Raw genomic sequence first — 13,749 nt, 5'->3', positions numbered from 1 at the left:
TCTCCGTTTGAGGGCGTATGGTTTGGATGCAACATTATTTAGTTTTTTCATAAAGCCTCACGCACCAAAAGTTTTTGCAGTAAGGGGAGCTGTTGCGAGTCATGAGTCAATGAAAAGCATGTGGTTCGATAATACCTTCTTATCTTTTTAATAACAATAGCCATTTTATGGCATTTGATGAGCACCTCATTGGGTATGTCATCAAAAATGCCACCAAGCAGAGAATAATATTAATAAAAATTAACTTGTCACCGAGCCAGATTTAAGCTTGTGACGTTCTGTTTGTCAGGTTTTCAAACCACTGTACCATGCCTGCCTTTTTCTTTTGATGGTATTTATTACAAAAATAAAAGGACAGATGACCATTCAGAACATGCACAGCATCTAATACAGCCACACTTCGCATCTACAAGCAAAAAACCACCATCGGATAGGAGAGGTAATGATGCAAATACTTTCTCCCCTGAGCTGAGCTGACTGTTTCTTCAAAAGTGCACTTTGGCAAAACATTACTGCTGCTGAAGACTTTTATGATCATAATTGCATCCGAGTGGAGTGGTGTACTCTGTTGATGGAGCGTTGATTATCACCTCTTTTTGTTTGTATTTTCAAATTTGTTACGACAGTTCAGGTGAAGCGATGGAATAATGGGATCATGTTATGTAGCTTTACACATGTGCAAAAAAGGCAGTTAGATGCTCCACACTGCGAAGGACTAGAGCCTGCTGTTGCAAGCAGTGAAATTCTATGGGCAACATTGAAAAGACCAAAACACTCTGTCTAATTCCCTGCTGCCATAAGCAGTGTTTACCTTCACTTGGAACTATTTCTATTACTTTACTAAGCCACAATTATTTTTTCTGCCAGTTTGATGACATACCCTGCTCAATTTCGACTAGAATATCCTCAAAGTTGGATTTGGTCTGTAATACATTGGTCTGGGTGTATATTGGGTGTCATATGTTTATATTATTATTTTCTTTTTTCAGCACTCTTTGCAGACCCCTTCAAGTTCTCTAGCACAGCAGGTTTAAGATATCATACACTTCTAATTGAAACTGAATACACACTCCAAAATATTTTTATTGTCCAGCAATATTTCCCTGTTATCAAGTACGTATGACTACATGCCCGTTGGTTCACTTATCTGCCTTAAATTCTGCTGCAAGGCAGATGAGGTCTCGGAAGTAATGCAGTTTGCGCACATTTTCACAGAATCACACGCACACAAAGCAAACAAAAGCTCACTATATATTTTGCGCGGATGTATTGCTTGAAGTGTATCCTCAACTACATAAGGAGATATTCTTGCTTCTGCATTTTAATGCATATTAATGTTGGCGCTGGTATCACGTTTACACGTCATGCAACAGCCCAGCACCTGTCCACTTCGCTGCGGAGTACGTGATCGCGGGTTCGAATCGCGACTGTGCATTTTGATGTGGGCGCAATGCAAAAAAGAGCTCGCACACTTAAATTTAGGTGAACGTAGTTGCCGAAATCAATCCGCAGCTCTCCACTACGGCGTCCCATTGAACCAAAGTTGCTTTAGGAAGAATCAATCAATCGATTTAGGAAATTGAATCCGCACATACATGCCGCACCACGAAGCACGAAAGAACACTTGTTGACTGCGCGGCTTCACAAACCCCAATTAACCGCCTCTTAACTTATTCTGCGGTGCGCAAACGCTTTTCCCAAACGGACCCGGCGTGACCTCCATATTTTGTTTACGTGATGAGCGCACATCGGTTTGGGCGGAGGAGCTTCCAACGTTCCCCTACTTTCAGAAAGTCCTCGTGAGAACGCTAGCGCACAAACAGTTTGAAAAATCGCGCAGAGAAACATATGCCGTGACACAAATCCAAGCAACACCTTGTACGTTACTACGTACGCGCGTAAATGTAGTGGCCGCGCGCTAATTTATGCCCGTTCAAATACCAGCGGGTTTTCCTTTTTTTCCGATTCAAAACGACACAAGTTTCAAACGAACCGCTAACGTACAGGCCGTGCACTTCGCCACAAAGTAGACGGCGACAGCGAAGAGTTCAAGCACACACAACGAACGGCTATTGTTTTCGCGAGTAAATTACTACGAGAAACGGGGTGTGTATACATGTACTCTAGCCCGTTGAGTCAACGCTTGAGAAAGATGACACACACGATGTCGAACAAGTACTGCATGTATACTCACCGCTTGCGAAGAATAAACATAGCAGGCCGAGCCTCGCCGCGTCGATGGTAGGCATCTGGGGTGTAATAAAACGTCGCCGATTAAGACTCAATCAGCCGGATCGGTTCAACGAGCGAATCGTCGGGTTACTTCCGAAAAGCATGCCAACATTCCACCTGTAGCGTGGCGGGCACCCGAACGGTCGCCACAAGCTAAAACACGACGACACCGACGATCGAGCTGGGGATGCGACAGATCCTCTATTCGTTTGTGATAACACAATCCGCACAAAACATGCGGTCACTTACGGCTGAGGCGTTCAGTTTTTTTTGTGTGTCGCTGTCACGCAGACATAACTTTTCCCACTTGACGCCGCACTCGCTCACACTCACGATCGACCACACCTCGTCAGGCAGGCCGTCAGGCACTCGGCATCCGCAAGCGTAAAAATTCAAAATAACACCTTGCGCCACCTGTCAGGTACGCTTGAAAGCAGCGCTGCTATTCTTTGATGATCGCATTGCCGCCTGCGCCACCTGTTGCGTTACGTACCCGTTACGCGTAAGGTGCAATGTTTCTGTACAGTAAAACTGTACAGTAAACTAAACAGTAAAACTGTTATGATCGTATGAAAACGCAGAAAGAGCCCATTTTTAGTCCTTGCTGCGTGCTAAGTTGAGCATATTTGCGCTAACGCAGAGAAAGCGCGAGTTTTGAAAAGCAGCTGCTGCGGCCGTTGCCCAGGTTACGATTAGAGACAACAAACATTCGAACGTGCAATTGTTGGACACCACCACCAAACATATGTTGTAGCGCAAGATTTGAGGCATGGCGTCAGTGAGAACTCTCGTGGAAGCAGTTTCGGAAACGATATTCCCTGGCCTGCATCTTAGCTGCAGCAGATCAAGGGCAATAGCGATAAAGCACGGTAAGAATTAAGCTTATAAATCGTGGGAATAACGCTGTGTACTCAGCGGCAAAAAGCACCTATTTGGTCGCACGTGACAGTGTGTACCGCAACGTACGCGCGTCGTACATGCTTGCCTCTGTCATCTTCTTGTACGCTATCATTTATAAACACTATTTAACAATTAGATCGCTTCCGCACAGCCAGTTCATGCATGCAGTGGATTAAAGTTAATGGCAAACTGCACTTTTCAGCACGTGCTATATAATTAAATTCATGCGTTGATCGGCGTTAAAGGAGGCCATAAATGTGTAACTATTCTATGAAAAGGCCTCTGTCCGAGCAGTGTATATCTTCATACAAGTAGGGGTCACCAAATGCACTTTTATTGCCAAGCTGTATATATCTGGACTATGATCTATAAAACCCAGGAGTTGCTCCAGCAGTTCATCTGCAGGGGTCAACAAAATTAAATTTTTGCTGTTAAACAGTTGCTAAACGAGAGAAAAAAATAAAAAATAAAAAGGAAAGATGGGTGCTGTGGGAGAAATTAAGGTCGAACTCCTCTTTATTGAGTTCGCGCCTACGCTGCGCGGCCTCCGGCCATGACGTCATGGCGAAGTCAGAAATGCCACGCTACGTTTACGAACTTAAGACTTAGACAAATTTGGCTGGAGTCAATCTCTAAGTCTTAAATCAATTTTCCCAACTAGACAGGTTTTTCTGTCGAAATGTTTAGCTTCAAGTTTACGAACTTGTCCTGCTTTTTATGGACGACTACAAAAACTAACGAATTTTCGATAATGTTTTCGAATGCGATGTGGTCCTATATATATTAGTGATAAACAGTTGGCCGGCCACGTCTGGAACGTTGCATTGATCAGTGACGTCGCAGTGATCTGCAGTGATCTGATAGTACAACAATTTCAATGTGGCATCGCCACCATTCGGCCAATTCTTCACGCTATATGGCATATGAAGCTCGCAGTATACAACTGACCTGTTTGATATTTTAAGAATGCATCTAATATATACAATTATATTTTAATTTTATATACACCGGCCCTTTAATACCTATAGGGTTGCTTATTAGCCCAGGGAGCGTAGAAGATGACAGTCAGAAGGAAATGTGGAGATCGAGCTTTCACACTGCATGCCTGCTCACGCCATGTTGTTTTCTTTAGATCAGTTTTCCTTTGATTAAAATTGAAGTGGTATCTAATCAAATTCTGTCCTAAAGGCTCCTTGGAGTGCTCAGTGAAGCGTGTACGAATATTTATATTTTTCAGGTGAGGAACTGTTGGCCAGCCTGCCGCTACAAGTGTCCGTCTACTTCAATCTCTTCTACTCTCCGCTGTGGCTGATATCCCGCTGCCTCGCCTTCTACATCAAGGTGCCCCACTATAATATACATCTGCAACTTATCTCGAAAAAAAAAAAAAGAACTTAAAAGTTGCCACGTGTGTGTGTGTGTCCCGGCCTTCAGCCCTTCAGTACTTGCTATATCCTCACCTCGTCGTGCTATTTCAGCGTTCGTAAACTAGCTATGGCCCGCCAAAACCAACTTCAATTGCAACCTCGCTCACGCAGAATGGGCTTCGCCACAGCTCGAGCGAAATTCTCATCGTATGTGAAAAGCTGTACATGTAAAAGATATACCGCTTGCTAGAGAACAGCCACTGCCGAAGCAGCAAGTAAGCCGGCTCTGCATGCTGCTTGCACGTTTCTGCAAGTACAAAACGAAGGCAAGCAAACAAAAACAAAATAAAACTACGGAAACAAAACAATCGACTACAGCTCCCCTTCTCGATTTCTTCGCGGTAGATTGTTGCCTAAATATGCATGAATTGTTGTTGGGAAACACAGTGACAGTGACAAGAACTTTTATTGGTCCTGAGAAACTGGCCAGGGGGAGCCGAAGGCTCCCTCAGGTCAAGTCGGTGGCTCCGCCCACGATGGCACCGGGAGGCGAAATCCCGTTGCGATGTCGTGGGCCCTGTGGACTGCCTGGAGTTGGATGTGGTGGTGGTCGCTTCTTAGGAACTCCTCCCACTGTTCCTTTGTGGCAAGCATAGAGTTTTCTATGGCTGGGCACAGCCAGAGCATGTGATCGAAAGAGCATGAGTCGGCTTCGCATTTGGGGCACGACTGCGGGAAGTGCGGGTCTATCCTGCTAAGGGACCGCGGAGTGGGGTACGTGCGGGTTTGTAACATTCTGAGCGTGCTAGCTTGCGGTTTATTTAGTTTTGGGTGAGGAGGAGAGAACCACCTCCTTTCCAAGCGGTAGTGTGAGACGACTTCGTGAAAGGTGCATAATGGGTCTTTCTGGATGAAGATGAAGAAGATGTTTATTTTCCAGATTATTATGCACAAGTAACAAACACTTTTCGGACCTGTAGCCGAAGGCTAGTTGAAGGTCCGATAAAAAAAATATCAAGGAAATCCTAGCACAGCAGGAATAAAAAAGAGCTGTAGTAAATGTATATACAAAGTTGTTGATTGTCAATTCACAAATCAACTAAAAGTAAGTCAATACATCAGAGTATCACAGAACAATGTAAGGGGCACAGTTCAACTACAGGAGAATACCTATCTCAATGTAAAGATGTACACTATGATGTCCATTTCTTTTACGTATCCCACAAGAATGCGAAACAAAATCGATTAGTACTGAACTGATTGATAAGGCATACAATTTTTGAAATTCAATACGTACATAATGAGCAAAACGAGAACCATATGACATTTCAATGCTTAATAAAACAACACAATCGCGTAACAATAATTACATAGAATAAGTAGAAAATAGTTTAAGAAATGTAATTCATCTAGCTTTGTACAGATGTATCTAGGAATTCATGATTTACTCTGTATTTAACAAAGAAAGAAAATGTTGTTTCAGAGCACTCGTTGCAAGCCTCGTTACGAGGAGGCCCGTTGACGGCTGCGCGGGTCGTGAAATCGCGCGCCAGCCGGTGAGCCCGTTCGTTGGGGTTGCAGCCGTGCGATTGGATCGAGTCTCCCAGGTGGGCCGGGAACCATGAAATGTGGAAATATGCTTCCATGCCAATTTGACCGAAATTAGTGAGCTTCGATACGCGCGCTGCCGAAAAGCAGGGGCGTAGCCAGAAATTTTTTTCGGGGGGGGTTCACCGGCCCGACCCGGGGGGGGGGGGGGGGGGGGGGGGGGGGCAAGCTTCTGCTTTCCTCTAGGTCACGTGATAAATGTCGGTAGTTTAAGCACACACTCTACATGTATATCAAAGACATGGGACCCCCCCCCCCCCCCCCCCCCCCTCCTCGCGTGTGCTTGTGAAGAAATTAAGTAAAAAGTAAAGTAAGCTCAGTAAATACAGTAAGTACGACAGGTACAGTGGGCGTTTGGAGCAACGGTCTCTCATCGCGCCACTGAATGGACCAGTCTTCGAAAACGCATCATTGAGACGACCCGTGCGATCGGAGAAGACATCATTAATTGTTAATTTCCGTTAAGCGTAGATGGCGTCGTCCTCGTCGGGGCGAAGTGCGTTTCACAAGTCAAGGACGGCTATACGCGTGAAAATGCACGTGTGACCAGGCTATACCTACTCTCATAGCAATAGCTTGTTCGCTGCGTCTTTGCGCTAGAAAACTTAAATACGCGCAAAAACGCGTAAGGCTTTTTTTTTTTTTCGAAGCTTTCGTCGCCCTGCTCCCTCATACGAGAGGGTTGCATTTCCTGCGGCAAGTGCATGGGCCGCTGTGTCTTCCGCTGTGTGCGAGCGTGCAGCCGTCATTTGCCTTTACGTCAACTGATTCAGAATTGTGCAGAATATTTCACCGCACAGCATAGATATGGCATGTGTACGCATTTTAAGTAGTGCGTGCAACTCATTTCTGCTTGACTTACGCCGGTGCAAACAGGAAGCGGCTTTGTACCTCACAGAATCTCGACTGATTGGTGCACTAGTGATGCAGGAATGAACTCCGGTATTGTTCAGTACATAGTGCACATAATCAATTTCTCAGGACGCGTGAACTCCGACGAGAACTGTCAGCGCCTGCAACAAGAGTTTACTTACGCTGTACTGCGCACAGCAGTAATTCATGCTTGTCGGCTGTCTGTTTCGTGCATTCTATTGTGAGTCGGTGGAATTTCACTGCTGTCATCAACCCCTACGTGTGTACATTGCTGGTTTGGGAATACCACAACTGAAACCGCAACTACCAGCCTTCCGTAATTGCTGGTTTGTGATTCAACAACACAACAGTAATTACCAGCCTTCCGTAGGGGCGCAATCGCAAACAAGAGACGTTTCTCGCGCAGACTAAGCCTACGTTCACACTTGGGAAGCGGCAAGCGGGCGGAAAGGCCAAAGCGGTCGGAATATTTTTTCCGCGCCTGTCCAAGTTCACATTTGTTTTGCTACCGCCGCGGCCGCCGCTGCCGTTTTCGTCCAGATCCATCTCGTCTGCGTACGTTTGTCGGCGTGGTGGCGCTCATTATCGCATTATGTCTAGCGGTATGTTCATTCTTTGACCCACGTACCGTCATCAAAAGGGATCATTTTACGCAACTTCGCGTGTCATCTGCGACCTTCGGTAAATTCTTCGTTGGCGTTCCGTAATTCTCTGCACACGGGCGCGGTAGCGCTGAGTCACAGGTTGGTGCCTAGGCGTGAGAATATTTCTTTAATAGCTTTTATTTACAAGTTGTAATAACATTTCATCATTTGGTATTGTCGGTGCCTCCAGGACACCAAAGGGGCAACGGGAACACCACAGCTGAAACCCGAGCTGGCCCTTGTGTTGGGGCTCGCCAAAGCCTGCGCGTCCTACGTGAGACCTATACGCTCCCAATCTATCGTCGCGACGAGAAAAGCACCCCGCGACTTCTGCAACATACCGTACACGTGCGAGGAGAATTATGGAGCGCCAACGAAGAATCTGCCTAACTATTGTCTGCCGTGGAAGTGGAAGAAGAAATGGCTCTTATACTTCTACCTACTTGTTTTCTAGAAATGGACAATGACTAAACGGAAGACGCGGACACCTCGGAAACGGCAGTGGTGGGTTCGCCTGGTTTTGCAAAAGCGCGAGAAGTTGGCTCACGCCAAGGCTTCGTTGCCGCACCTCCGGTCGTGCGACATTGAATACTATCGCGAGTATTGCTGACAGTACGTTTTAGTGCCACTCTTGTCGTAGAGCAAGGGCTGGTTCTTGATCGCGTCGATCAGCATTACAGCCTACACTTCTGGTGCCATGTTCAATTTTACGACCAGTTGTTTACATGCTAGTGTAGCTTGCAGTGAAGCAGAACGACTTTCCGCCGCGTTTCCGCTTCGCCATGGCGAAATAATCGGCCCGAGACTGATTTGGCTCGCAGCCTGTTTTTATGCCTGTTTTGCCACCTAGGCGGGCAGATTTTTGCAAGATTTTGCCGCTTCCGACAGCTTTGAGACCAAGTGTAAACGTAGCCTAAGATCCTGCGCGAGCGCGGCCTAACCAGCACCTGAAGGGAAGCGGCGGAAATGTATACCGGAGATTTCGACCATCTGGGGTCTTTAACGTGCACCTAAATCTAAGTAAACGGGCCTCGAGCGTTTTCGCCATCATCTAAAATGCGGCTGCCGCATTTGTTGCTTCATTTGTTGCACATTTGTTGCTTCAGAATGCGGCCGCAACATTCTCGCCCAAAACTTCACAGAGTGTCAAAGCCTTGACAAACAGCGTGACAGTTTTTTCCATATGCAGACATGATTCGCTATAAATTACCAACCAAACGGAAGCGCCCAGGAATGAAATTGTGATAGTAGCACCGGTTTTATGAATTATGTCAGCGCGAAGCGACGAAAACAAAGGACGGGTAAGTAGGGGGGGGGGGTGAGGAAAAATTTTCGGGGGGGGGGTTTGAACCCCCCCAACCCCCCCCCCCTTGGCTACGCCACTGCCGAAAAGGACCTAACGGCAACACAGCCTCATTTATGTTTACGCGTCGCAAAATGTGCCCCTGCGCATGGTGACATTGACGTCAGCGTGCTCGCTGACGTCAAAGGTGGCTTCACCACTGTAAGAGTGCTTGTGAGGAGAAGCCCGCTTCAATCATATCTCGTCGTTTCATGGGCGACAGAGCTTCCGCATTGGAAGCAAGCGCGTTTTCACAACCGTGAACGTTGCCATTAGACGGTAAGCGTCGCTATAAACCAATAAATGAATCAAATAATAAGCGGGAACGATGCCGGAGGATTATTGTCAAAGTGATGCCTTGGCTTCACGGTATAGAACTGGTGAGACAGAGAGAGATAAGTTTAATGATGGGAAATGCAGAGAGGTCGGCCTGAGGTAAATTCCTCTAGCCAGCTACTCGGCGTTGGGGGAAGGGGAAGAGGGAAAGAAAGAGGGAAGAAAGAGGCGCATGATGGCATGCTGCTAAGGACATGGGTATGCGAGTGCTGTTACGTTGCACTGCCTTCGGTATCGGCTCGCGTTGCAAACCACACTAAAAACCTTGCGATCGATGCACTAGCATCACGATCGGCCCACCACGCGTCACCACATTTGATTACACAGTGTCCAGGTTCGACTCACTTTACTCGACCAGACGGTCGTCCACGCAACGTGGATGGGAAAAGGCGAAGGAAGTTAAAAAAAAAAAAATTGTTTGCACCATCAGATTGTCAACGGACCGGCAGCTCGGTTTGCGGCGGTGTGCGGGCCGCTTGCTGAACGCTGACCTATTTTCGACGTTTAGCCCAACGTTACTAGACAAGCTAGTCTAGTAACGTTGGTTTAGCCGGTAAAGATATGCGCGTGGCAAAATTTGGAGCGGTGAAAGAGATGGCTTTTGCCCGTAACGCTTACGGTAGTGAATATATGCGGACACGCACACACACACGCACGCACACACGCACGCACGCACGCACGCACACACACACACACACACACACACACACACACACACACACACACACACACACACACACACACACACACACACACACACACACACACACACACACACACGCACGCACGCGCGCACGCACACACACACACACACGCACGCATGCACGCACACACACACACACACACGCACGCACGCACACACACGCACACGCACACGCACACACACACGCACGCACGCACACTCATCTGCACTTTTCCCAGCAAAGCCACCCTATTTCCGATCTGCGCAGCTCCGCTACCTGTCGATGACGCAGCAGACCATCTCGGCGGCCATCTTGATCATGATGACGGCCGTGGAACCGCCACGGCTCTACCTGGGCTATGCAGGGAACCTCGGGGAGGAGGTGAGACGATTATATAGTACACAGTAAAATTGTTTATGCTCTAAGGGCAAGGTCTTCAGCCTCGAGACAGCGCATCCTTTAACAGTATTTAAAAAAATGACTGTCGACAGAGGCACCCATAAGGATGTAACGAAAATTTATTGTATACGTAAAATTTTACATCCTTAAAAGTGCATTTTGGGCTTATCTTACGTGCATCTCCCTTCTTTAGCCCTTTGGCGTCGCCATTTTCCTGTCAAGAACTCTTAGTCCCGCTGATACGCGCATGAGGTTCATGACCTGAAAGTACCGGGAGCGCAACGTTAATAAAAATAACCCTCAAATGGTGCAAATGTTCCTTACACTGTACGTTACAAACTTCCAGTAAACAATTTTACACCCTTGAGGGTGCTTTCGTTAACTTTTTTCCATGGCTAACACCCTTACCTTTAAGGGTGTGAACTGTGCGGGTGATAATGTCGAGTATTAGCCGCCGCTGTGGCATAACGGCTATATCGTTGTACTGCTAAGCACGAGGTCGCGGGATCAAATCCCGGCCGCAGCGGCCGCATTTCGATGGGGGCAATATGACCCCCCCCCCCTCCCTCAGCAGGTCAACTGCACACTGCGGCACCCATTCGGCAAGCGCTGGAGGTGATTTTATTACCAGTAGTGCCTTGTGCGGGGCAATTCTCTTTCTCGAATTTTCCGATTAACAATTTAACCGCGATTAGTTGGTGGATGTGGCGCAAAAACAGGAAAGTAGGTATTGTTGCACTGCTGCATGCATTTTCTCAAGGCACTGTACATGACGGTCACCACCCTTGTTCGACCAAGATTCGTGGCACAGCATGTTTCATGAGCCACCTGAGTGTGAAGCTACCTGTTCGTGAATTAGTGAAGGTTTACCTTGGCTTCTTTAGGTTACCAATTAGTTTTAATTCGTTTAGTTATGCATTATGAGTGCTGCATGTATTATAACAAAGACGCAAGCTTTTTGGACACTTTTGTAGGTAAGTCGGTGTGAAACCATAAAATATATTGTAGCGCCTGAGGTTGTCAATGAAGCAAGGCAAGTAATGTTCTGTCTTGCAGCTATACATATTTGTGCTTTGAGTTCACACATCTTAAACCCTTTACCTCCCGAGTTATCTTTGAAAACAACGTTTCCAAAATGCCAATTTCTTTAAAGTGGCTTGATTGAATCGGCACATTAATAAGTGACCGAAATACACTCAGAATAAGATATTTATTTGAAGAACACCGATAAAAATTTCCTTAATTCTAGAGAACATTGCCTTCACTACACAAGTTGCTTGAAGTTGCCTTTTTCAGCGCCAATGAAGTTAGTGTGTGCGCGTTGTATACTGGTCACCGACCTATGAGGGCCCCCCTTTCACTGAAGGGAGAATTTAAGCCCTGAGTCGGCCCAACACGTGATCGTCACGTCAGAGTGCGCGGTTATAGTTTTTACTGTAGGCAGAGCTTATGGCAGGACAGTGGTCAGGAGCAGCCGAACATATAAGCCAATCGATTAAAAGCTACCTGGAACCAGACATTCTAGGCCACTGCGCCAAGTCTCGTAGGTCGTTTGTTGGGGCCGACACTGCGAGGGAAAAGGCGAAAAGAATGGCTCGGCAGAGAGCGCGCTCGCAAAGGTTGGCTTCGTGACGTAATGCTCCCTCCTAGTTTATTCGCTTCCTACATGGTCGAAGGAATTAAGTCCCGGCACACGATCGCAAGCGCGCACACTCTGGCTTCGAAACTTCTCACAAAGACCGCACGCGTGCAGATGCCGGCGCTGGCGGGCTTCTGGCTGCTGAGCCTGCTGCTGCAGTTGCCCCTGCTAGCCTTCCTGGCGCTGGGCGGCGCCCGGCCGCTGCCCCTGGAGCGCGCCGTCGACCTGCCGCTGGCGCTGATGCTGGCCACGCAGGTGGTCGTGGCCTTCGGCGTCATCCGCCGGGTGACGCGCAGCCAGGCGCGACAGCTTCCTGAGACAGACTGCGACGTCATCTGTTGGCACGCGCGATGAGCAGCACGTCGACTGATGTGTGCCGCTAGGGAGACGCTTCGGTGTTTACCCAGCCAAACACACAATGAAACGTTTATTACATGGAGCGGCCGTGATCCGAGTGCGGGCGTTTAATATAGCGGTGTTCCGAACTTGTTCCAGCATGGAACTCGAAACGCTTTAAAATTGGTGGTACCAGACAGACTCGACTGGGAATTTCGCGATAAACCTGTGATCACAGCTGAATATTCCCCTAAAGGAGTATGGACCGCCCCGGAAAGGTGTTGGTCCTGGGATCAATCCCTGGACCAAGACGCATTTTATTGCGATGGCAATTATATGGACACTCCAGGCGAATTTTAGTCGTCGTCGTCGCCGTGATGCTCCGTGTTAAGTCCGAATGCGATAGCATCGCGGCCGCGCGCTGTATGCTGTAGGTACGTGCGAAAGCTTGCAAGGGTGAGAAGAGAGGGATGGCGGCTCGATCTCGCGCGCGCAAGGGAGGAAAGCGGGAAGGAAGCGCGCCGTCTTCCATCGCGCGCTAGGCAGCAGGTGACGGGTGGGAGGGGGGGGGGGGGAGTTCTACTCCGGCTGCGTATGGCGCGTCTGAGTGCGGCCGCGAGGGCCCTATCTTGAAAGCACTCTGCGATGGGTCGAGTCTAGGTGCGCTGAGGGCTGGTGGTTTCGGGCGCGCTGCGTTCTCGCCGCTTTGTTCGCGTTGAAGCAAGCCGCAGCGCGAAGGGCAATTCGTTCGCTGCCGCTGTCGCTCTTCTTCGCGCCAGCGCTCTGACAGCGAGTGTCCGCGGTCATCGAGTGAGATCTGTTCATGTTTCCCTGTGCGGCAGTGACAACGTGCTTGTTAATGTGGTTAGTAAGCGAATGTTTACAGCAGTTTATGCAGCTGATAAAAGGAGTAAACTTACTTTGTATAGCGATAGATTTGCTATCGCAATCAATGATTCGCCTTTTGGGCGAAACTGACTTTTTTTCTTCAACTGCGAAGCTTTATTTTCCGAAAAATAAACTCGCATGGAATTCCTTTGTACATTCGGCTTCTGTCAGCTGGATGATCTTTGTTTTTCCTTTCAGTATAGTAGAGTGCTTCAAGCTTGTTCAAGCTGATTTCGAATGATTTCATCTGAAGAACCAGCCAGTCCTGACAGGGAATTCCATGACGAACCTGTTGGTCATAGTTGAGTATTTCGGCGCTACATGGCAGTTGTTTTAGCTGGACCCAAATGAATTCAGTAGACGTACCAGCCCCTCCCAAATGGGAATCCCGCAATCGACGTGTTGGTTACAGATGAATAGTTCACTGAAGGAGTACGGTAGCAGTGTTTAAACTTGCTCCAGCCAAATGATTTCGACTAGCCGACGTGACTAGGTGTTCTGC

The 13,749-nt window shown here is 47.9% G+C and overlaps 2 protein-coding genes across 2 annotated transcripts in view; one reads left to right on the top strand and one right to left on the bottom strand.

The window, feature by feature from the left end:
- Window positions 1–2,611, bottom strand: part of LOC119431649 (contactin-like) — a 66,192-nt gene extending 63,581 nt beyond the window's left edge. Inside the window, exons 1-2 of the mRNA XM_049657963.1 lie at window positions 2,482–2,611; window positions 2,195–2,249 (exon numbers count right to left, since the gene is read on the bottom strand). Coding sequence (XP_049513920.1) covers window positions 2,195–2,249 — 55 coding nt within the window. The 5' untranslated portion in view covers window positions 2,482–2,611. The remainder of the gene's footprint in view (window positions 1–2,194; window positions 2,250–2,481) is intronic.
- A 342-nt stretch (window positions 2,612–2,953) lies between these two features.
- On the top strand, window positions 2,954–12,477 carry LOC119431648 (transmembrane protein 17-like). The gene is made up of 4 exons (XM_037699127.2): window positions 2,954–3,101; window positions 4,370–4,473; window positions 10,253–10,366; window positions 12,138–12,477. The coding sequence occupies exons 1-4, from the start codon at window positions 3,002–3,004 to the stop codon at window positions 12,375–12,377; spliced, it is 558 nt and encodes a 185-aa protein (XP_037555055.2). The 5' UTR covers window positions 2,954–3,001; the 3' UTR covers window positions 12,378–12,477.
- Window positions 12,478–13,749: the final 1,272 nt, after the last annotated feature.

This window comes from Dermacentor silvarum, chromosome 10 (assembly GCF_013339745.2).
Source record: "Dermacentor silvarum isolate Dsil-2018 chromosome 10, BIME_Dsil_1.4, whole genome shotgun sequence".
Classification (NCBI taxonomy): Eukaryota; Metazoa; Arthropoda; class Arachnida; order Ixodida; family Ixodidae; genus Dermacentor; species Dermacentor silvarum.
The sequence above is the reverse complement of the archived record's forward strand: the minus strand, read 5'-3'. Positions and strand labels throughout refer to the sequence as shown.

What these genes read in the sequence shown, in the direction of transcription:
- LOC119431648 (XM_037699127.2), top strand. Translation starts at nt 3,002, where the DNA reads ATGGCGTCAGTGAGAACTCTCGTGGAAGCAGTTTCGGAAACGATATTC. An exon ending in GGCAATAGCGATAAAGCACG is followed by an intron (nt 3,102 to 4,369) that starts GTAAGAATTAAG and finishes TATATTTTTCAG; the next exon opens with GTGAGGAACTGTTGGCCAGC. An exon ending in CAGGGAACCTCGGGGAGGAG is followed by an intron (nt 10,367 to 12,137) that starts GTGAGACGATTA and finishes GCACGCGTGCAG; the next exon opens with ATGCCGGCGCTGGCGGGCTT.